This window comes from Trichosurus vulpecula, chromosome 7 (genome assembly GCF_011100635.1).
Source record: "Trichosurus vulpecula isolate mTriVul1 chromosome 7, mTriVul1.pri, whole genome shotgun sequence".
Taxonomy (NCBI): Eukaryota; Metazoa; Chordata; class Mammalia; order Diprotodontia; family Phalangeridae; genus Trichosurus; species Trichosurus vulpecula.
Window position 1 is genome coordinate 257,883,931 of NC_050579.1, and position 25,186 is coordinate 257,909,116.

General features: G+C 40.6%; 1 protein-coding gene across 2 annotated transcripts in view; it reads left to right on the forward strand.

Annotated features, from left to right (window-relative positions):
* LOC118856824 (zinc finger protein 286A-like) overlaps positions 1-24,545 on the forward strand; it is a 48,419-nt gene extending 23,874 nt beyond the window's left edge. The window contains exons 1-6 of one of the 2 annotated variants that reach the window (XM_036767338.1): positions 8,021-8,079; positions 8,589-9,033; positions 10,012-10,100; positions 13,865-13,979; positions 14,500-14,595; positions 23,178-24,545. In XM_036767338.1, the coding sequence (XP_036623233.1) occupies positions 8,769-9,033; positions 10,012-10,100; positions 13,865-13,979; positions 14,500-14,595; positions 23,178-24,391 (1,779 nt within the window). In that variant the 5' untranslated portion in view covers positions 8,021-8,079; positions 8,589-8,768 and the 3' untranslated portion in view covers positions 24,392-24,545. Of the gene's footprint in view, positions 1-8,020; positions 8,080-8,588; positions 9,034-10,011; positions 10,101-13,864; positions 13,980-14,499; positions 14,596-21,201; positions 21,226-23,177 lie in introns of those variants that run through there. The other variant, XM_036767339.1, reaches the window with a different exon arrangement.
* The last annotated feature ends 641 nt before the right edge of the window (positions 24,546-25,186 follow it).

Sequence of the window (25,186 nt, forward strand, 5' to 3'; positions counted from 1 at the left end):
ATTATTGTGTCTGAGAAAGTATATGTGCATGTGTTTAAAATGTAATGTGGTATTAATACGAAAGGTGGTTTGATCTTAGATGACCTCTTCCTTGGCATGACTAATGCTTAATGTGGGCTGCCACAATACTGATTGGTCCTTCTAGTGTAGATTGAGAATATGAAATTCTCTGACAAGTAGAAATGAAAGGCAGACATGTAGAGCTATAGATATTGTCAAGCCTAGATACTTGATGAAAAACAGGCATCTTAGAGATATGCATATTCCTAGAACATTCATAAACAATCTCCCATGCAACTTACTATTCAGAAAACAATATGAAATTAGGAGCCAGAAAATATGGTTAACAACTACCATTATAGAAGACCCCCCTGGAGCATAAGGAAATGGCTATGGGAAGGAGAGGCAAGGTAGAATTGTAGTGGTGGTAGTATAGCTATGGTTTCCAAGCTATTTCTGTAGGCTACTCACTCATAAAGTTTCTGCCATGTCCTTTGAAGCTTGTTGATATGACTTTTAGAATATGTTTCCCTCCCATCATTAGCTTTTCAATTTCTGTTCTTCCTCTACATCTATGACAAGCAGTTCTCCTTGAACATGTCTTACCTCCTTTCTTAGTAAACCCTTTGCCTAATATCTAGCTATCTAGCCAGTGAAATCAGGATAATATATATTTTTGTCCAGGGACCATTCTTTATGCACTCAAAAAAAAAAAACAAAAACCAGCCATCAAAAACAAAGGATAGGATATACTTTATTATTATTAATCATTGTGAATCACCAAGGTTTTTTTTTAAAAAATAGCTATAAGAAAAAGACTAATGTTTAAATGATTTTAACCTACTCAGAAACACAAGTATAGCTCTATTTCCATAAAGGAGAGCTTTCATTAATGAGTTTTTGTTCCCAAGAATGGAAACTACAGGTAATAAGACTGGGGAGGTAGATTGGGACCCTTATAATATCCTTAAAACTAAAGAACTAACATGTCCCATATTGTGGTGAGATTTCTAGTCTCTGTTACAACTAGTGTTGTTTCACATATACCTAATGTAGACAAGTACAGGGATATTATTTAAAACAATCCTATTATTCTGCTGGAGAGTTTCTGGTAGAAAGTAAATTCCTTGAGGCCAGATACTATTTCATTTCTGTTTCTGTATACCTAGTACAATGCCTGGTACATGAAGGGTGTCCCCAAAGTCTTAATGCAGTTTTAATCTTCAATAGCTTAAGATCCTTGATTCTTGGTGGACGCAGCATTCCATACTCAGAGAAAGTAGTAATACCCCAAAGAATACAAATCAGAACCAAATAAAGCCCAGATAGCGTCCCCCCACCCCGAAATATGCAGTCTAGTCCTAACACAAAGCTTTAATAGCTTAAAATACAAAGCTTCAAAACCTTAAAACGTACTAAGGCTTTCGGAACACCCTGTAATAGGCAACTAATAAATGTTTGTTGAATTAGAGTCCTCATTTCCCCATGAAGGACCACGTGTCAGATCTTCCTAACCCCTTGAAATACTGTGATTCTCCTATATTCTGCTAGGTACTTTTCTTTCTTCAATTCAATCTTAATTTTTTTTAATTCATGAAGTAAAAAATAAAACAAAAACCTGAACTTCAGAAACATAGTATTGGTATTTAAAGAATGTGGAAATCAGAAGCCAGCAGAATGAATGTAAATAGTAATTGTTTCTCTTTTGCCCAGAAACCCCGAGAATCTTCCCCTCCCGGTTTGATTTTTTTTTTTAATTAAAGGGGGCCATCTCTTGGCTCACTTCTTAAACCTCAATGAACGGACATTGCCTCAGTCAAACTGAGAAATGCTGCAAGACCTTGGCTTAAAAAGGCGAAGGTCCCCCATTGCATCCTGATCTATATCTAGCCACTGGAGGATAAAGTGACCTGGTAACTTTGCACAGCCCTCCCCCACTTAAATCCAATTCATCTGCAAGTCATGGCATCATTTTCCTGATGTCATGGTCCTCTCTGAGAATAAAGGACAAGTCACACAATAATAATCCAGCTAACATCTGTGTATGAGAGCAAGAAAAATCTCGGGCCTGTGGCTGTGTACTAGGTAAGGAACAGGAGTAGAAATGAGCAGCAGCCATGTGGCTTTGACCTGAGATCAAGGTTTCAGATTCAACCCCAGCTCAGTCTGAGGCCTTCAGCTGAGTAACCAGGGCAGACAGCTGAGACTAATCCAGCTAGCTGACAGGAGAGGGGACTTGCAGCAACGTACTAGAACTTCAACCAGGGGCAAGCCTACAATTGTGTCCCCCAAACCCAAACTAGGAAGAGTCTGCAAAGCTCAGATTAGGAGAATGATCAGACTTAGTTGCCACTAAAGTCCTTGATAGACAATAGCATTCAATGTCCAGGAAAAGCAGCAGCAGGACCCCAAACAATACAAATTTGGGCCAAACAAGGTCCAGACGTTCCCTCTAGAAGTACACAGAGTCTGGCCCTAACACAAAGTCTCAATTTGGAAAGTATGACTGGAATATTACTATGCTGTGAAATATGATGAGCTGGTAGATTTAGAAAAACATGGAAAGTGCATGAAATAATGCAGAGTGAAATGAGCAGAACCAAGAGAACACTGTATACAGTAACAGCAATGTTGTCCAAAGAGTAACTTAACTGAATGACCAAGCAATTCTGAATGAATATTCAAGTTAACTATGAAGGACTTATGAAGGAAAATGTTACCTACCTCCAGAGAAAGAATTGATATATGAAAGAATGTACTGTATGGTTGCACATATATATCTATATCAAATGTTAGCCTTCTCTAATGTGGAGTTGGAAGGGAGGGAGGGAGACAACTCGCAATTCAAAATGTAACAAAAAAATATTAAAAACAAAGAAAGAAAGTCTGGGCAGAATAGCAGGAAGAAGTACAACCAATCTCAGTCCCACAGCAATTCCAAATGGATCTAGAAAACGTACCATACTGAGTCCTAACAAAGAAATCCAAGAAAAAAATCACAGAGAATCATTTTTCTAGTCCAAGGCAGCATAAAGAGATAGAGAGGTCTATGAACAATGGAGACAAGGTCTAACCAAGAATGGCCAAGCAGAGCATTTTAGAGCAGGGAGAGGCTGTGCACCATGGCAAAGAGAGGTCCCAAATCTAGCACAAATGGGCCTAAACTTATGCAAGATGCAGGAAAAGATGGCCAACTAGCAGCTCTGTTACTCACTATCCAGTTTTGGGTCACAGATACAGAGCAGCTGAGGAGTTGCTGTAATGGTAATCAGGGAAGGATTTTTTGCTATCAAGTGCCTCTAATGAGTCTGGCCTTTGTTTGAATGGGGCAGGTAAAGTGGGATCTTTTATCTTGGAATGCTTCTCTGCACTGGGGTGGTTGAGAGTCATTGATTTGTATATGATGTAGTGTTTTTCCACACCCTAGTCTCCACACCCTGGATGGTGAGCCTTGAGCCCCCATGGCCCTGAACAGAGTATATGTGTTGGAAGGTTAGCGCTTCACTTTTGAGGGTACACTTATTGAAAAGGTGACAAGGCTGTGGGCAAGCTGTTGAAATAGCCCCCTTGGCTTTGTAACCCAGATGTTAGTGCTTCTTTGGTAACTATGAATTGTGATTTGATTAGCCAAGATCTGTCTGTTGATGTTTGTAATTTCTGTTTGTATTTGCCCTGAAGTTCAGGGGGCTGATCTTTTCCCCCTGAACTAAGTGAATGATATATGTATGTTTAATTAAACTGAGATTGGTAATCCTTTAAAGTTGCTTTCCTTAGAAAAGCAGATCAAAGAACCTGTGCTAGCAGCCCTCCTGTGTGCTAGATGTTCATGGGTTTTACACCCCCCAAACAGCTGCTAGCAACATTGTTGTTCCAGTTGCATATCTAGGGGTGGTGTTCTAGGAAGAGGATTAATTACAGGCCCTAGACTTTGTACTTAGCAGGAAGTTTAGAAGCAAGCAGTAGCTGTGTGGCACTAACCCCAAGGGCAGAGCAGGGTCTCAGTTCTAGCTTCCAGCCCAGTCCGAAGCCTACAGAAGTATAACCAGAGCAGGAATCCCAGACCAAAGAGGAACCTATCAGTTCTGTCATTCTGAATCACCAGACCTTTCCAACTGGCAGATAGCAGCCGAGTCCAGAAGCAGTCTACTGGAACTTTCACCACAGAAATCCTATAGGCATCTTGCTTAGACCTAAACCCAGGTCAGGAACTTGCAGAGTTCAGACCAGTAGGGCAGAAATCAGACTTTGCCCTGGGTCAGACCACTTTGAGGCACTGGGAAGGTTGCAGGTCCCCAGCCTGAACTGTCCCTGAGATTCTAGAATAAAACAATACTAAAGGTTTCAAGAAAAAAGCAGCAGGATTAGCTCAGATATTTCCTCTAGAAATTCACAGAATCTGGCCCTAACATTAAGTGTGAAGTCAGGAAAAAAGAATACTACCATAAGGGACTATTATGGTGGCAGGGAAGCTCCAGACACTGACAGAGAAGAGAGTGACTCCAAAATAACTATAAGCAAAGCATCAAAGAAAAACACAACTTGAGCACACGTTAAACTAATATTCCTGTGAATGATTAAGGTTTTTTAAAAGCATGAAAATAGGTTTTTAAATAAATGACAATGCTAAAGGAAAAAGTGGGAAAGAAATGGAATCCATGACGGAAAGACTTGGAAAGAGAATTAACAACTTGTCACAAAAGGCACAAAATCTTATTCAAGCAAGAAACTCCTTGAAAATTAGAATGAACCAAACAAAGCGAATGAGACAATAAATATTAAAATGAAATTTAAAAACTGAAAAAATACAAGAAAATGTAAGGCATCTCACAACAAAAACAACTGGACTGGGAAACTGACTAAGGGCAGATAATTTCAAAATCAATGGCTATCTGAAAGCCATGACCAGAAAAAGAGTCTAGATATCCTATTTCAAGAAATCATGAAGGACAACTCTAGAATCAGAGGGCAAAGTGCAAATAGAAAGACTCAACTAGTTATTACCTGAAAGAAACCCCAAAATGAAAACTCCCAAGCACATTACATCCAAAATCTAGAGCTTCTATTTCAAAGAAAAAATAATTCAAGGAGCTAGAAATAAAGAATTCAAGTACCAAGGAATCACAAACAATTTAGCAGCCACCACTATTAAAACAAAAACAAACCAGAGAGCCTGGAATATAATATTTCAGAAGGAAGAAAATATGGATTTATGTGTCTACTGTGTGCCAGGCATTGTACTCGGCACTTTACAAATATTCTTATTTGATCCTCACAGCAACCCTGGAAGGTTGAGGAAACTGAGGCCGACTGAGGTTAAGTAATTTGTCCAGGGTCACACAGCTAGTGTCTGTGCTTGGATCTGAACACAAATCTTCCTGACTCCAGACACAGTATTCTATCCATTGTGCTATCTACCTGTACAGGAAATAGGTTTACAACACAGAATAATTACTCAACAAAACTGAATATAATCTTACAGAGAAAAAAAAATGGACCTTTAATGAAATGAGAATTCCAGGCATTCCTGATGAAAAGACCAGAGCTGTGTAGAAACTCTGAAGAGCAAACATAAGACTTAAGAGAGAAAAAAAAAAAGGTGAACATGAGTGAACAATCATAAGAACTAAAAAAGGGTAAACTGTTCATATTCTAATATAGGAAAGTCACACACGTTTCATCTCTTAACTCTCATCATTATTTAAGAGATTAAAGACTAAAGAGAGTTTAATTAATCAGAGGGCCTGGGAGTTGTTCTATTATGTTCTGATGATCTTAAAAGAAGAATGGAAAAAAAGAGGAGAACACACTGGCTGGGGGGTAGGGAGAGGAAGGATGGAGAAAATTACCTCATATAATTGGGGTGCACAAGTTGAAGTCCATACAAAGAAGGAGGGTGGGGAGTGGCTAACATTTGAACCTCACTCATCTAAACTGGTCAAAGGAGGGAAAAATACACACAAGCAATTATAAAAATGCATTTCACTTAAGGGGGGGGGAGGGGAGAAATGAGGGAATAAAAGGGAAGGTAGAACAAAGGAGGCATTAGCCCAAAGCAAAGCCAACTCTAATTAAAGATGTATGAAAATATTTACATCAGCTCTTTTTTAAGTAGCAAAGAATTAGAAACTGAACAGATGCTCACCAATTGGAAAATGGTTGAACAAGTTCTATCTTATTTATCAATAAGATAGAATACTATTGTGCTGAGAAAAAATGATGAAGGAAATGGTTTCGGAGAAACCTGGAAGACTTTCAGGAACTGATGCAGAGTGAGACCAATTGAACCAAAACAGTTTGTACAGTTTACAATATTGTAAAGATTTAAGAAAAAAAACCCTAAAATACCAATGCTCTTATCAATGCAAGGACCAACCAGAGGATTCATGATGAAAAATGCTTCTGATAGGTAGTTGATGTATTCAGAGTACAGACTGAAGCATATTTTCTTGGACATGGTTATGCAAGGATTTGTTTTACTTGACTATACATGTTTGTAACCAGGGTTTTGTTTTTATTTCTTTCTCAAATTATGGGGAGGGAGAGAAGGCAGATTTTAGTTGACTGAAAAAAATGGAAGGATGGAAAAATTATGACTGGAAGGATGAGTAAACAAAAAAAAAGACTCCCTTGATAAAGACTACCACGCTAGGGATGCCTAAAACACAAGCTCTAAAGAAGAAATTGGCTCTAAAACATCAACAAGCAAAGACCCAAAGAAAAATAGGGCTTGGAAACAAATTTATTCTTGTTTCTAAAATTCTAGAATTCTTTGAAGAAATAAATCAACGATTTTAATTTTACAAATGAAATAAGAATGTGAGAGGAAAGAACTGGAAAAATAATTAGAGTCTGGAGTTTAAAATACAATTATTACAAAAGGTAAAAGATACAGGGGCCCCTGGTCAAATGTTCCCTTGTACTCTCAAGGGCACTACCGTATTTCAGGTTAATCAAGGCGATGAACGCCTCAGTGTTAGCCCGAGCTCCGCACTCTCCCTCATGCCACAGATCCAATCTGTTGTCAGATCTCATCATTTGTATCTTGCCAACATGTCTTTGTTCTCCCAGCCACTACCCTAGTTGCGGAACCTCGCCGCCTCTCACCAGCACCGTTAACTGGGTCTCTCCGCTCCAGTCAGCTGTCGAAGCAATTTTGCCAAAACGTGGGTCTGACCTCTTTAGCCTCCAATCAACTCGGGTGCCTCCCCATTATTTCCCGTATCAAATACAACTTCCATATAGCCCGGCCCGTGCCTACCCTTCAGTGTACTTACACAGTGGAGCACTCTTAGGATCACACTGGTCATCTCCCCCGTCCCCCATCCAGCTCTGCTTCGTGTTTTCCCGGTTTCCTTCAACACGTAGCTCCCCAATACAGGGGAGCCTTGGCCTCTATGTTCGCGCAGTTAGTTACTTACAAGTTGGATGTAAGTTATTTAAGAGTTTTGCACTTACATAATGCCTGACACATGAAAACAATAATGCATTATACTAATTACAGTATGATTACACAGAACAAGAACTTAAAGGCTTGTGCGCTGCCCTCCTTGCTACAATGTAGCCGTTCACCTCGGCTTTCTTCGGAACCTGGCGTCAACACCTCCTACAGGACGCCTTTCCTGACCCCCTCCCCCACCCCGCCCCCAGCTAGCTCCTGGGGCCTCCCTCCAAAGGCCGGGCATTTACTTTGCATATATGCTGCATGTACTTCTGCGGGCACCTGTCTGTCAGTCAGTCAGTGAATGTTACACCCTTATTAAGGCCCTACTACGCGTCAGGTACAATGCTCAGGGCTGGGGATACAAACAAAGGCAAAGGCGGGCCCGGCCATCACGGAGCTGACAAAATAACGGAGCAAACTATATACAAAAGAGATACAATTAGGAGAAATTGGGGAGCAAGGTGGGGCGCAGCGCGGCTGGGGTCGGGGTAAGGAGGAAGGGATGGAGCGGGGGAGGCGCCGCCCGCCAGTGCGGGGTCTGGCAACAGCCGCGTTCAGAGGCTTGGTATGCGCAGGCGCGAACCCCTCTCAGGCCTGGAAGCCCGCGGTCTTTGTCCACTCTGGAGGCGGCGCGGGAGGTGAGTGTCGGGGCAGCGGGTCTCCGTGCCCACGCCCCGGCGGGGCAGAAGGGCGGCCCCCCAGCAGGCACAGGAACCTGGGGATCTGGCGGGGGAGGGGAGGAGCAGGCCGAAAAGGGGGGTGGGGGGGTGTGATGGGAGCGCGCTTGCGGGGGTGGGGCCTCAGACCTTCGCGCTCTGGCCGGGTAGGCAGCCTGTGGTGTACCGGGAAGTGAATGGGGTCAAATCGACCCGCCTCCTGACCCCGTTCCCCACACCGTGTGTGTGTCTGTGTGTGTGTGTGTGTGTGTGTGTGTGTGTGTGTGTTCTTATGGGGGGGATAACCCGTGGGGGGGGGGGCGTGTTTGTGTTTGGGAGCAGATGTATTTGTGTGTCTCCATGTCCCACCCGCCCCCCCCCCCCCCCCCCCCCCCCCCCCCCCCCGGCGCTCGACCCTCCAGTAATTGTGCCGGATGGCTCGTTCGCCCTAAGGCCATGCGTGTCCCCGCATCTCTCCCTCTTCTTTGCAGGACTCTAGAGGCCTAAGTCTAGGTCTGAGGCCACCGGGTCCCTCCGCTTGACCCTGCCCTCTCTCTCCCTCCGCCCCCACCCCCCATCAGCCGCCGACGGTAGATTACACCGGAGCCGAGGCTGGACCCCGGGCGGTCCTTCTGCTAGAGAATGAATGTTGACAGCCGGAGACGTGGCCGATGAACTCCCGAGGAACGTTCCTGCGACCGAAGGTGGAGGCCGCCAGCCTCGGAGCCGGCGTCTGCTCTGTGGGAAAGAAGGGTAACAGACGCCCCCAGAGCCCCGGGGCCGAGGCGAGAGATCCAGGCGAGAGATCCACGGAAGACAGCGGCAGATCCCGGGCTTTGAGGAGCAGCTGCTGCCCCAGAGAGCCCAGAGAGATCGAGACCTCGATTCCGCCCGCGTTAACTATGGAGAAGGCAACTCAGGTGACCGAGGAGGAAGGTGAGCGGCACCACAGGTGATGAGGGTACCTTTGTGTAGGACGTCAGAAAGCCCACGCCTGCGTAGAGATAACGGGAGAGAGGGAAAACTGCTTGGGCTCGATGAAAAGAATGGAGCCTCGGTGGAAGTCTCTTCTATCACGTTATTTATGCATCAGAGTACCTTCCGAAGTCACAGGGGAAGCACCGTTTTCTGTGTTGCTCCTGCAGTTGAGGTTAAGGGGATGACGTTTATCCTTCTCCTTACCCTCCACAGGTTGATGGTGGCATCACGGTATAATTGAAGCAGTTAAAATTGACCGGGAGTTAAAAGACCTAGGTTCAATCTAATTCTGTCATGCAACCTGCAGTGGCTCATGTAATGTCTCTAATAATACCCATACTACCCACCTCACAAAATTGTTGTGAGACTCAAAAGATGTCGATAAAGAGTTTTGCGGCAGGAAGGTGCTATTGAAAACGCTAGCTATGATTTCATTTTGTCCACACAAAAACATAACATTTAATAAAGGAGAAAACTTGAGACTCCAGTCAAGTGACTGACTTCAGAATGCAGCTAGTGATAGAACCTGTAATAGAACTCTCTCTTCTTCCTACTATACCAGGTGACCTCTGTAAGTAAGATTTTCACATTGGTGAAGCCATTTCCCCCCATGTTCCATAAGCAAGAATGAGCCATAAGATTGTTTTTAAATAAAAATTTAAATTTCCTTATTGAATGAGGAGGTGAATGAAGTACAGAGAGGTTTACACAGCTCTGGAGAGAGGTCTGGAACTCCATCCGTTTATGTTCTAACTCCCAGAGCAGAACTTTACCCCGGATCATAGGGACAGTTGGTTACTTTGACACAGCTTTCTTATCTTGAGAGCAGATGAGGCTAGCTTCTGTTTCTTTTGAAGGAGATCATATAATAATTGTGGGACTGTACCTAGTCAGTAATTTAGGCTTTTCCTAATGTTATCATTTCTCCTTTCCCAGCTCAGTCTTCTCAGGACTCTTCCCTTCCCCAAGAAAGGAAGACCCAGGAGGTGGGAACAGCCGCTCTTCGACTGACAGCCAGGTCCCATGTAAGTTGAACGTCCTTCCCACCCCCCACCCCCAACAAATGGACTCTTAGTTCTCAGAATGTGAACACCCCCCTCTAGAGTTTTTCAATCTTAACAGATATTCAGACTTGAGCCCTTATTCTAGGAGATTAAGTAAATTATAGGATCTTGGAATTAGAGATTCGAGTGTCCCAATTCCAGGATGCTGTCATCCTGTAACCTACTTAGTTCTCAACTATAACCACTCTTTTTGCCTCCTCTTTGCTGCTTTCTTGTGGTAAAGCAGAGTGGACCTCATGGAGAATGCTCTCCATTTGCTTAGTGCCCTCTCTCCGTTCTCTTGACCTTTCCACCCAGCAATTACCCTTTCACTTAACCAGGATTCAGTGAGTATCCAGCATCTTTATACTCTGTGCTTAATACTCTCTGTGTATGTTGTTAATATATTTACAAAAATATAAGCTACATATTCACCTAAATCAAAACATTCTCCAGTCCTGACATGTATCTTCTCATTTTTTTCTTACAGCCGTGGAAGAAGAAGTGTCTTCCTTTCCACTCTTTTTTACCTTTCAGAACACTACTAATACAGCCTTTATTGTCATCCTCATTGACGGCCCTGTTTCTCCTCCCACATAGACTAGCTTCATTCCCAACACTCTATTGTCTGGCTTTCTCTCCTAGAACTCTACTGTAGCTTTTCCTGAAGGTCACTAATGCTTTCTTTGTAGTCAGATTCCTTTACCATTTCTCAGAGCATGACCTTTTGGGTCTTTTTGGCACATGACTCTTAACCACCTTCCTTAACTTTGAGCATATTGCATTATCTTGATTTTCAGTAGAGTTCAGCAGAACTCTGTAACCTAGAGGCAGGAATAAAGAAAGATTAACTTTATTTCAAGATTTGAGAATTGTTATGACAGGGACTAAGGGAGTCCGAGATTATATGGAGAGCAGTATTGAATTTAATCAAGTGTAAAATGGGAAAGAATGAGTGTTTAATCTTACTCCTCAGTGAGGGAGAAGAATAAGTATGGTGGTTTTAAGAATGATAAGATCATAAATTTAGACCAGAAAAATAACTTGAAGCTCATCTAGTCCAACCCCTTTACATTTGAGGAAGACAGCCAAAGAGTTTAAGTGACTTGGTTGGCTAAGGTCATATGAGGTAGTAAGTGACAGACAAGATTTGAATATAAGTATGCTCCTTGAATAAGAATTGCTTCCTTCCTTCCTTCCTTCCTTCCTTCCTTCCTTCCTTCCTTCCTTCCTTCCTTCCTTCCTTCCTTCCTTTCTTTCTTTCTTTCTTTCTTTCTTTCTTTCTTTCTTTCTTTCTTTCGATACTTAGCCCTAGCACAGTGCCTGGAACATAGGGCATTCACTATATGGCTGTTGAATGATCCACATGGTAGGTAAGGAAGTTGTACACGAAGTTCTGACACCAGTCAAGTTTGAGGTCTTGGACATGAGGCTGTGCCATGTAATAATGAGGTCTGAGGCTATGGCCCTCTCAGTGATTAATGGGTAGAAGTGAAAGGTCAGTAGAGTTCAGAAGGTCAAGGAACTGTATTGTGGTGTCAGATGGATCATCAGCACGAATGCTAGAGTCATTAAGACAGGTATTAAAGTTATCCAAGAAGGTAGAAGTTGGTCAGAAGTGGAGAGAAGGTTTTGTGGTACAAGATGGAAGCACAAAATTAGATTTCGAATGGAGAAAAATAAAACCAGGGTGATGGGTTAGTGGTCGAGAATTGGCAGTGGGAGGCAAGGAGAAGACTTCTCTTTCTTCCATTGTTTAAGAGATTGCAGGAGAAAAGGAGTGATCTTGGCATAGTAGGTTTCTAGTAAGGTGAGGTGGTAAAAGAAAGGTGAAATTTTCAAATTTCAGGAGAATTTGCATCAAATCAGGGATTCAACAGGGTGAAGTAGAAAGGGGTGATTGAAGGAAAGTAGGGTGGGAGTTAGCTGGATAGATGAGAAAACTTGAATTAAGATAGCAAGGAGATGGATGGTCTGCATTGAGAAGTGGGACAATGAAAGCAGTAGGTTGGTAGTGAGAACAGGGGCGTATATTTGTGTCTAGAACTTGGAATACTCCTCTTAGACAAGTCGTAAAAACTGAAGGACTAAACTCCCAGAACGCCATCCAAAACCTAGGCTTACACACTCAAGCGCTCATGTGTGTGTGTGTGTGCGCGCGCGTGCGCACACACACAGTACTGTGCTAGGCATAAGGGATACAAAGACAAAAATGAAATAGCCTCTTGCCTTCAAGTAGCTTATATTCTATTGTGTTCTTTAATAGTGTTTAGTGCCTGCAACATCATTCCCTCCTGAGGAACAGGGAGTCCTTTACCAAACTTCCAGAGAGTCTTTTATAGTCTGGCTTAGGGCAGATTGCCAGGATTCTGTAAAGACACCTTGTCAAAGGAAATTTAAGGTACTCTTGGCCATTGAGAGACCGGAGCGATGGACACAATAACTTGCAGACATGTTTATCCGATCTTCATCTTTGTATGAGATAAACTTTCTAGAGTTCAGGCCTTCAAAGCTTTCTAGAACATGAAAATTTTGGACTCCTATTATAGTCAGGTTTCCTGCTATAAGTGCCACTATTACTATCCCTTCCCAAGCACTTGAAGGAATTTTTGCAGGTACAGGCCTTAGGAATCCCTTTCTTACTAGCAAGGCAATGCTATACTAGCGTTTGAGGAAAAACTCCAATTATGTATAGGTAGAAGTTGTGGGTACTGTTACAGAAATTAGTTGTGTCTAGTTTTGGACTCAGGATTTATTTGCTTTGGACCTAGATTCATTACCTCCTTTGCCCCCAAACTTTATCTCTACCTCTGTCTCAATCCTAGCCAAGATCATTTTCTGCTTGACTCTCCCAAAAATTGTGTCATTCTTATAATTCTTCACTGTTTCTACCTTAAATCCAAGCTATATTACCTATTTACTACCTTTTTTCACTTTGTGTATGCCTTGGAATGCCATTCCTCCATATCTATAGCTCTTTAAGTCCTGCCATCTGCATGAAGCTCTTAATACCATTCACTGTAATGAATACAGATTGAGGCATACTTTATGCTCGCCTTTTTTCCCCTTTTTTTCTCTCTCTTTTGTTTTTGTTTTTGGGGGGTTTTTTGGTTCCGTTTCTTCTTTCTCATGATTCATTCCATTGGTCATAATTCTTCTCCACAACTTGACTAGTGTGTAAATTAGTTCAATGCAGTTTTACGTGGAAGATATATTGGATTCCATGCCGTCTTGGTGGGGCGGGGGGTGGGAAGGAGGGAGGAAAATCTGGAACTCAAAATTAGGTAGAACCGAGTGTTGTAAACTAAAAATAAAAAAAATTTATTAAAAAAAATAAAAAATACCATCCACTGTGATCTCTCCTTTCTCTGAACTGTGTAGTGCTTGCTTTTTCCAATGCCTGATAACGGTTTTATTTTATTCTCCAGTTTCTTGCATTTCTGTCTTCACCTTAATAGCAATGTTATAAACTCTTGAGGGATAGGGACCATGTCTCGTACTTTTAAAAAATAAATATTCTACAGTCTAGCACAGTACCAAAGCTTGCATACTTAGTTTGGAGTACTTCATTTGAGACCAATGTTGAAATAATCACTTCACATATGTCTTACCTACTTTTCTTAGTACTCCTTATTTCACTACTCTTCTAAGAACCATGTAGGATTTGTGGGGGAGGGTTGGGGATGGAGTGCCACAGTTGACAGGAGATGGTCTTAGAGTGAGTAAAAATGTGTTTGGTGTTTCAGGAATCAGTGACATTCAAAGATGTGGCCATGGACTTCACCCCAGAGGAATGGGGGCAGCTGGACCCTGCTCAGAGGGATGTCATGCTGGAGAACTATAGGAACCTGGTCTCTTTGTGTAAGGACAGTTCTCCCTTGTGACTCAGAATCTGGCTTTAGGGTATTAGTTGTTTTTATATATGTTTATAGCACCTGAAATGTATTGCTGGATTTTGACTTGGGTTTAAAGGATCAAAGATTCTTAATTTCCTCTTTGGCTTAGGAAAAAGATATTAACTCTTCCTATTTCTGCTAAATTAGAAATGGGCAACATTTCCCACCTGTGAGAGGCTGTGGTTTCCCCATCTTATAATCCCTTTGCCAAGGAATCTCCTGTACGGTGTCCATACAGATACTTCTGTGACTGGGAAGTTACCATCGTACAGCAAAGAAAGTGAAATAAATTCCCTGACTAGTCCTCCCCACTCCCTTGGAAACAGAATTCCAAACACCTTTGTCCATTATACCTTTCTCTGGACCTTTTTTTTTTTTTTTTTGCTTTCTCTTCCCTATTGACCAAGAGTCTGGAACTGAGCACCTGGGATGGTTCTTCGGGCCCATGACAAATGTCAAAGTCCCATTTCTTTCCCAATGAACAGGGCTTCCAGTTTCCAAACCTGATGAGAGCTCTAATTTTGAACAAGGAGAAAATCAATGGATGATGGAGAGAAAAGTCCCAAGAGGCACCCATCCAGGTGAGCAAATGAAAATCCGGCAAGTGAGCTAGGGTGTTAAGTCAGATGTCTTCTATTAATGTGAGAGGGGCAGCTTTGAATTATTATTTTGACTTGCTGTTCTCTTCTTGCCCCTGTCTTCTTCTCTATCCCCCTTTTATTCCTTCTGGTCTTGATATCTATCCTTTCTTACCTCCAGACTTATAAAAGAGAAGTCTTTATCTGTTTCATTCTCAGTTTTGTCTATTTTATAGCAGCTCTCTTTCTTCATTTTTTCTTTTATTCCCTACCCTTCAGTCAAGACTGTTACACAGCTTTGTTGAAACTGTAATACTGCTTCCTTCTAATCAAAGCCTTTTCTAAGTCCTCAACCTCCTTTATTTCTAGTAATTTGCTTCTCTTTACCATCTTCTACACATACAATGCTAGATATCACTTTGCTACTTTTTCATCTTTGTACTTCTTTGATTGCCCCCTCTTCTTTTTTTGGAAGATCCTCAGCAGGTTTTATCTATTCAAGTCATACACATACTTTGTGTAAAGAAAGGGAGAGCAACACTGAGGCAGTCAATCAGCTGGAAGAGTATCTGAATAACTCAGGTTGAGATGATAAGGGTTCTAACAGTGAAAATGGAGAGTAATTGACTTTTAAAGACACTCCTCCTATACATTGTCCATACATTGTGTGTCATTACACTCTAGGTGGTTTTCCTACCTCATAAACTATTGTCTTGTTCACTGGCTCTTTTTCTTCCCTATTTCCTCTTCCCTTCCCCCATGTCCCCATTAATTATGGGATTCTTCAAAGCTCTGTCCTGTCCCTCTGCTCTTCTCTCTACATGTTTAGTTTTATAGAGAGACCTTGTATTCTTTGACTTCAATAACTACTCCTTTTATGTAGTTTATAAAGGTACATTCACATAGTAAGAACCTAATGAATCTGTTGAATTGAATCAAAATCCTTTCTGTTTGTATTAAAAGCCCTGACTGATCATTTTACATTCCAATCCTATATTTCCACCTGCCTATAAGAATTTGTTTCCCACTGATCCCTATTCTTCCTCCCCTCCCAGTGACCAAAATCTCATTTTCTATATATAGTAGTTATACTCCTGTAGCGTAGGCTAGAAATTTGTTTTTGACTATTCCTTTTCCTTCCTTACAAGCAGTTACTATCTCTTGTAAGTTACTCCTTTTACTCACCCTTTACTTAACAGTCCTAGTGTTAAACCCCTGACCCTAATGATTTCATATCTGCATTATTGCTGTATTCTGGATGATTTCCCTCACTCTTGGCTTTAAAAGGTAGAAATCTTTTACAGTGCTACCAAGGGATGGGCAGGATTTAAACAAATGGAAACTACATCGGAGTATTTTGAAAACTGAACAGGGACTACTTCTTCAGTAATAATAATTACTTAATTCTGATAGGGAATCCTGTTTGGTACATGTAGGGGATAATAAATAGTTTAGCTTGACTGAAATTTGCATAGTTTGAGGTACATTTGTAAAATTGGTTATGTATATGAAAGGGCAGCAAAAGAAACTAAGCAAAAGAACTTATTCTTAATGTAGGCAGCTTCATCATCCATGTGCTAGGTGAATTAAAATAGAGAGAAACCAGAAATAGAAAAAAACAGCTAGAAAGTTCATGTAGCAATTTAAATGTTGATGGCCTCAGTAGCAGTAAAGAAAGAGGTAGTTAGCACAATGGATAGAGTGCTAGGACTAGAGTCAGGAAAACCTGAGTTCAAATTTGACCTCAGATACTTAGTAGCTGCATGACCCTAGGCAAGTCAGTTAACCTCTGGCTGCCTCAGTTTCTGCCACTGTAAAATGGGGATGATGATAAGAGCACCTACCTCCCAGGGTGGTTGTGAGACCCAGATGAGATTGTAAAGCGCTTAGCACAATGTCTGGCACATAGTGGTGCGTGATAAGTGCTTGTAAGTCATTTCAAAGAAAGAATTTATATGCCTTAGTGAAATACTAGCTTTGAGAGCAAAAGAAGGAGGAAAAGGAAAACATTCTATGTTTTCCATCTAGAAAAATGGGATAATAGTGATATTTCTGTTTTGTTTTTTGTTTGTTTTGTTTTTGGAGGGGGGAAGGCAGGGCAATTGGGGTTATGTGACTTGCCCAAGGTCATACAGCTAGTAAGTGTGTCAAGTGTCTGAGGCTGGATTTGAACTCAGGTCCTCCTGACTCCAGGGCCGGTGCTGTACTCACTGCCCCATCTAGCTGCCCCGATAGCGATATTTTTAAGCTGAGATAAGGAAATTGTGAAGACTAGCCATTTTGGAGGGAACAGTGGTTTTGGACATCTAGAGATCTGTAACAGTTGCTTTCACTTTATGTTTAGATTTGCAAGGCTGGTACCTCAGATGGTGTTCAGTGTAACATCCCAGTTGGAGCAATAGTTAAAAAGAAAAAACAGTATCAAAAAATCTTAGTATTGCAAGGAACCTTAAGAGACAATTTAGTCCAAACCATATGTTACCACAAATTTACAACAAATTGTCGTGCATCTGTTTGAAGAACTCAAGGAAGAAAGAACCTCCCACCTCCCAAGATTTCCTATTCTTCTTTTAGAGAGTTTTGATAGAGACTTCTTCATTTAAGGAAGTTAACTAGATTTAACTAGCTAAAATATATTTTTCCCAATAAAAGATCAATGCCTTGAAGTCACAGAATATTTTTTCTTTTTTGTATCCCTTGCATCTAGCATGATGCCTCCTACATAAGGAGTTCTTAATAAATGTTGGTTGAATTGAATTGAAATTATACCACTCTGAGGCCAAAAAGAACATATCTAATCCCTCTTTCATATGATGCTACTTTAAATATTTGGAGATAGCTACCATGTACCCCTTAATTCCTTTATTCTAGGCTAGGCATTTCCAGTTCTTTAAAGCTTGTCTTTCCTAAAGTGTGGTTTCACAGACTGAATGCAGCATTCCAGAAATGGCCTTAGAGAGTTAGTCTTTTTAGCTGCCTCATCACACTGTTGACTTTTATTGTATTTGCTGTCACAAGGATCGATGTAACATAAGGCCCCAGATCTTTGCACAGGAACTCTTGTCTACCCAGACCTTTTCTTATCCTGTACTTGTGAAATTGATTTTATTAACCACGGTATAAGACTACATTTGTCTCTATATTATTTAAATTGGTTTGCAACATTTTATTTGCCATTTTTGTTCTTTCTAATCTAAGAATCATTTTCCTTGTCAGAGAAAACAAGCAAAATAGTTCTGCTTTCTTCGTTTTCTTTTACTATTCTAGTCATACTGAGCAACAGTCCTGCCTTTCCTTTTTTACCCAAAAACAACTTTAAAAAACCTTTTTTGTTGTATTTTATATTTCTGAGAGGCAGTATATATCATAGTGGATGAAAAGTTGGCTTTTGAAGTCTGGAAAATCTGAGCTAAAGTCCTGCCTCTGATGCATATACGGGCTGTGTGACCCTGAGCAAATAACAACCTCTCAGTGCCCCACCTAGCTCTCTAAGACCACCTTAGTGATCCACGTGGTGGTGCCTGTGCCTCAATACTGCAATGTGGCTTCTCTGCTGGTTGCCTCTGATGTTGTAGTTTCTATGTCCTGCAGATCAGTTGAGGAAAGTGGAAGCTCATTGTCTGAACTGCAGGGACAAACTGAAACTGAACTACTTCTTGATCCAGATGCTGTAAGTAATGAAGCACACTGGGTAGATGGTACAGTGCAAAACTGGTGGAATAGCTGATGCAAAACTATGGTGATCATTTAAGGTCATATCTGATGAAAGAAAGGCAGTTGGGATGCTGAAGACTCTGAATGTGATATTAAACAGAGGCATTTTTTTCTAATTGGGTCTGGAGCAGATATTACTGATAAAGGGAGAAGAGTATGATCTGGAAGCTGTACACACAGCACATCACCAACAGAGTACTCTAATAGTACTGAAAGTGTAAAAAAACCTTCAGAACTGGATTGTGAGGTGAGAAATGTTACATGATTGGAAAATTTCACATTATAAATTCTAAGTATTTCATAAGACCTGATAGAAGTTTCAGGTTTAAATAGCAATGATTGTATATTTATCTTCCATTGTACGTCTTGGTGTCACTTTTGTGCCAGTCTGATACCATGTTAATTCTTTGCTACAAGCATTTCCATTAGTATTGATAGGGGTAAAAGCCTTGCCTTGATCATGGTGAGGGAGAAGTTCCTTCTACTGGGCACAGGCATTGGATTCAAGAGTCTTCTTCTTTTCCCTGGTCAGTGGCTCATGGGATAAGATAGGAGGGGAATTCTCCGCTACTGAGGCACAAAGTATAGGTCCTCAGTCCTCGCTCTCTTTGGTGAAGGCAGGAAGTCTTGCCTGTGAAGATGCAGCTGACAAGAGTCCTAGTTCAAGCCCTGGTCATTGACTTATGGACCCAAGAGGAAGAGGACTTTTCCTACCACTGAAGCTAGAGGTGCAGTGACCTGCCTTTTTCTTTCTCTGGAGAAGACAGAGGGTAGCAGGTGAGGCTGTCTGTCCCATCCTATCTATGAAGGTATGGCTGCCAGAAAACTTAGTCTCAGCTTTAGTCAGTAGCTCATGAACTAAAGAAAGGTACTAGTGGTTTGGTTGGATTCTGACTGGAAAAGACAATTCGAAGAATCATTACAGGAAACTCAGTAAGCTGTGCATTGACACTTACTACTACTAGAGGTCTGTGGTGAATATGAACAAGGTCCAGAAGCCCAGTAGCGCAAGCACTGAAACCTATAGGGAGGAATAGAGAAGGGGAAGAGAGGAAAAATAATCCAGGGGGCAGAAGGAGAGGTCCCACTCAGGGACTTAGGTAATAACCTGTTGGATAGAAAAGCTGATCTCTGGGCATTAGCTGAGGGTGGGGCACCACCCTCCAGTCAAGGGACTGGCAGTGATTGTTTCACTGTCTAGGGGTTTGAATGGAGTTTTTATAGACTTCTTCAAGGATGTTGCACTCCCCTGCCACCCCTACCACCCAACTGCACGATGGTAGGTCCTGTCTTCAAGTACATATTAAGAACTTGGCATATCAATAGTGAATGGCCTTACACCAAGAAGCAGAGTAGGAGATGGTCTCTTACTGGATACACAGGGAAAGCCAAAAAACATTGTGGTACAGGAAGCCAATTAGTAACTTTTCACAGCAAATTAAAACTGCATCACAAGTCAAAGTTATAAGTTGAACCTGGGTTAAAAAATGGAGTTTAAGAAACATCAAAGGATCACACAGCGATGCACATTTTCACCACACCATTACTTCATTTTTGGGCACTGGATGCTTCTAAGCCCAGCTGTCTACCAATTTAATCATAGAGACTGGATGTTGGAAAGTCTGAAAACCTTTGTTTACAGAAATGGAAACCAAGAATGATGTGGTAATGACGGAATATGACCAAAGAGGCCTTCTTTTTTAGCACTTTACTGAAAAGTGTGGGCTTATGTGTTTCCTTATTCTGTTTAGTTAGTTTTAAAATGTATGCTGTGATTGAATTGAGGCTAATTCCAGAGGAGATCGTGACATCCAGAGTAATAATAGACTGAGAGGAAAAATTGGAAAAGTGAATTTCAGTCTTTGATTTCAGAATCATTACATAATTATCCACAGTGATGCATTATAGTTTAACTTAAAAATATTTTTGTACTTGTTTAGCTATTGAATGTGAAAAAAAATCACATCCAGGTGTTGTTAGTATTTCAATAAACAAAAGTAATAAAATCCAGTAGAATTTCTTGTTCTTGGTTTGCTTTTTTTTTTTAAACTTCTTGGACTTAAAGTTTCAAGGAACACAGCTTTAAATGTGAAAAACTATTGTGTAAGAATAAAATGAAAAGAATTCTCAGAGGACCTTATCTTCCCAAGTCCTCAACTAGGCAATTGTTCTTTTATGGGAATATTTGCTAGAAATGAAAACTTAATTATAGCTTCGTACCCATCAACAGTATTGTTTGATTTTTTTATGTTCTGGAAAAGATTAATATTTTTAAAAAGAAGACTTAAGTTGTGGAGAAGATGCTGATCTGCTTTGAGAGAAGATTACCAGGAGCTTCTCACGCATCTGAAATTACGGAACCTATTAAGAAAAATTCTCACCAGATTCAGTTTATTCAGAGTTTCAGCATTCTTAATACTTTTTACTGGATCATACCTAGCTTTTGTATTGATTCTCTATTGCCTTCCTATACTTTTATCTTCTGTACTTCTTTCTTACCTAAATCTAAGAAGTTTCTTAGTAGCTTCATTAGGCAAGCTACCTCTCTGTCTTCAGAATCTGATTGTTGAGAGCTCTTCATAGGCTTACATCCTTTATAGATTTTTTGACCATGGAATCCTGCCTAACCTTTTTTTGAATCCTTTGAAATTCATTTTCCCATAATCTGAAGTATACCTCAACTGCTCCATGCTTTCATGTTCTTAATCACAAACTCTGAGTTCCCCGAAAGTTCCATCATTTCTTTTTTAGCAGTCAGTTTTTCCTTTTTGGCCAGAAGGAGCTTCAGAATAGTAGTTCCCTTTGTATTTTTCTCTACCTTTCAAAGAAGAATGAAATCATCATTAAAGCAATCAAATAATTTATTAGCTGGTCTTTTTTCAGCAGAGAATTAAGCGTTCCAGCTGATATCTGGGATAAGTTCCCCATCAGTCCTATCTCATGCCTCCCTGCCCAAAATGTGTTCTGTTTCCTAAACTCACTTCACCTACTCTCTCTGTCTAGTTGGCCCAGTGACAGTATTGTTTCAGTTTCTCTCAACTTTGATTTTTATCCAGATATTCTCTACCCACTTCCCTCCAGTTTTAGATTTCTTCACATGAATATATCTTATTATATTATGCTATTCAACTATCCTTTTTGCCTCTTCTGTTCCTCCTTAAAAATTTTTTTTGAACTTAAATGAGAACAGAAAAAGAATTGTATCTAAAACTTACACATTTGTTACATATAGCTTGCTTTTTAAAGTATATGACAAATTCAATGTGTAATTTTCAAAGCTGTCCCTCTTGTATATTTGTTCTCTTCTATTAAAAATACCTCATTGACCCTCTTTTATGTGTTCCTGTGGGAGCACCACCCTATTAATAACTTCTTCCTCCCACCTTCCCCACTGGAGGGAAAGATGTGATATACATAGTCAAAACAGGTGTCTCATTCTACACCATTAGTCCATCACCTCTCTGTCAGGAGATGGATAGTATGCCTCAAATACTCTGGCATTATGGTTAACCGCTGCATTGATCAGAGTTCTTTAGTTAGCTAGAAAGAGCTAATTTTCTTTATAATGATATTTTTGTTAGATTTATTCTCCTGATTCTTTTCACATCTCTCTCCATCAGTTCATAGAAGTCTCTCTAGGTTTCCCTAAAACTATCCCTTTTGTCCTTTATGATGTAGTAATGTTCTCTTGTATTAATATAACAGTTTGTTCAGGGATTCCTCTTTGGAATGTACTTCCTTTGGGGGCAAGGACTGTGGTTTTTTGGGGGGAGGGACAGTCTTTGCATTTACTAAGTGCTTACCAGGTTCTAAGTGTGGGATATACAAATAGAAAAATAGATAGTCCTTGATCTCAGAGCTTGTCTTCTGCCAAATGAGATAACACATATGGAAGATTTTAGCAGCAAGTCAGATAGAAAAGTCCCATGGTTCTTAGGGTGCAGCAGCAAAATAGATGTTAGTGCCTCTACAGCCATTTCCACTTAAAACATTTTATAAGTTTCTGTTGCTGAACGTTTTGGAAGTGGCAAGGACTTTGATGGCAAGAACTTTGTTTATCTGCAGGAGCATTTGCCAGGCTGTATCCCCATAGAAATTGCTTGCCAGGATTAAATGAGATAATATTTATAACGTGTTTAACAGTGCCTGACACATAGTAGATGTTTAATGATGGCTGAAGGTACTGGGCTGAAAATATTGCTATTCCCAGGGCTCTTGGATTCAATGTCCTGGGCTATCTCTGTCAACTGAGAGGTTATTAACAGTGATGTACTTATGAGATGCTAACCACTTAGTGGCAGTAGACTTCATTCGCTTCAGTGATGTCTGACTCTTTGTGATCCCATTTGGGGTTTTCTTGGCAGAGACACTAGAGTTGTTTGCAATTTCCTTCTCACTTTACAGATGAGAAAATTTGATGAGGCATTTTACAGATGAGGGTTAAGTGGAATGCCCAGGGTTACACAGCTAGTAATGTCTGAGTCCAGATTTGAACTCAGGAAGATGAATCTTCCTGACTCCAGGCCTGGCCACCTGTACCACCTAGCTTGTCCTGTGGCAGTGGGCCTATCCTACTTTATTCAGCCTGTGCTTTTCCCACCATCTTCATCTACAACCTTTCTCTTCAGCTGAATTCACTGGGTTACCTTAATTCTTACCCTTTTTTCCTTGCCAGACACAATCTGATCATGTTTAGTGACTCCAGCACCCTTCCCATCTCTTCTATTCCTTTTCTACCCTCTCATTCTCATCTCCCTAGGTTGCAGGGCTGTATTTAAATTGTTAAAGCCTACTCATAGGTTTTGTTTTTAGCTTTGTTATCTCATTTTACTAGTGTCTTTTATGACCTTTGTATTTTCACTTTCTTTCAGACTGGGATACTAGGTCTGAGAGCAGAGAATCTGCCTCAGTACAGGAAATCTCTGAAGAGGAATCATCACAAGGGGTGATAGTGGGAAGAGTTACAGAGGATGATGTCTCCAACTTGGAAGAATGTGAGGACTGGTTAGAGAGACAGCAGGAAAATGAGAGACATTTGAGGCAAGCAACAGTTGCCCACAGGAAAAACCTTACGAAGGAGAGAGACTTTGAATGTAATACATACTGGAAAAGTTTTAATCAGAGGTCAGTTATTGTTAATCAAGAAAAAGTTTCTTCAGGAGAGAAATTGGGTAACTGTGAAAGAAAGACCTTCAAACAGAACTCAAACCTAATGAAAAACCAGAAAGTATACAAGGAGAAAAAACCTTGTAAGTGTAATGAATGTGGAGAATCCTTCAGTTACCATTCAGTACTTATTCGACATCAAAGAATTCATACTGGAGAGAAACCATATACATGCAATAATTGTGGGAAAGCTTTCAGCCACAAGGCTAACCTCAAAAAACATTTGAAAACTCATACTAGGGCAAGACTCTATACATGCAATGCATGTGGAAAAACCTTTACTGAGAGCTCAGCTTTTTCTGAACATCAGAAAACACATATTGGAGAGAGACCTTACGAATGTAATGAATGTGGGAAGGCCTTCAGTCGGACTTCACACCTTATTCAGCATAAGATGATTCATACTGGAGAGAAGCCCTATCAATGTAATGAATGTGACAAAGCCTTCATTCACTCTTCAGCTCTTATTAAGCATCAGAGAACTCATACTGGAGAGAAACCATATACATGTAATGAATGTGGGAAAGCATTCAGTCACTGCTCATCTCTCACTAAACATCAGAGAGTTCATACTGGGGAGAAACCCTATGAATGTAATGAATGTGGGAAAACCTTTAGTCAGAGTACACACCTTGTTCAACATCAGAGAATTCATACTGGAGAGAAACCCTATGAATGCAATGAGTGTGGGAAAACCTTCAGCAGAAGTTCAAACTTTGCTAAACATCAGAGAATACATAGTGGAAAGAAACCCTATGAATGTAATGAATGTGGCAAAGCCTTTATTCATTCATCAGCTCTTATTCAGCATCAGAAAACTCACACTGGAGAGAAACCATATAGATGTAATGAGTGCGTGAAAACCTTCAAGTGTAGTTCCTCTCTCCTTAGGCATCAGAGACTCCATACAGGGGAGTAGGCCCCAGAAAGTAATAAATATAAGGAAACCTTAGAATCCTCAGTAGAACATAATCTCCTTGGGAGCAGGGACTGTTTAGTTTTTGGTCTCTATCCCTACCATCTCACAGTACCTGGGACATAGCTGGTGCTTAATAAATGCTTGTGGGGTTCAACTTGTTATTTTGTTGAATATTTTTTACAATCAAGGAAGGAGATCCACAAAAGGTTATAAGTCTTTTGAGGCCGAACTTTATGTACTTGTGACTATATATAGCACGTCCAGGCAATGAGCATTTATCATTTAATAAATATTTGTTGATTCATTGATGATGATAACATCAAAAGCTCCAGCTTTCTCAGGAAACGCATATTAACATATTACATAATACATATTGAACTGTTAACTTCCTATTTATTTGTAGAAATAAATAGGAAGTTATCAGTTCAATTCAAGCATCATTTACTTTTCAAAGAATGGTCATAGTTGAGCTAAGCAACCAAAAGCTCAGTCCTTAACGTTGTTTTCTTCCCCACTCCCAAATCTGAAGAAACCAGGGAATCTAGGCAGTATTTCGCCCCTGGGCTGTTGAGGCTGAGGGTGACCATACCAAGTACAAAAGAAAAATTTTTTTGGAAACTATACTAATGTCTTATATAAAATCACCATAACCATCCATCCACTAGCAAATATCTGAAGTCCTGAAAACAATGTGATGGCACCTAAATCCCAGGTCAAGTTTTCTGGGTTTTTTTTGTTCGTTTTCACTTTAGAATGGCCTGTTTTATTATACTTGTGGATTAATCTTCATAACCT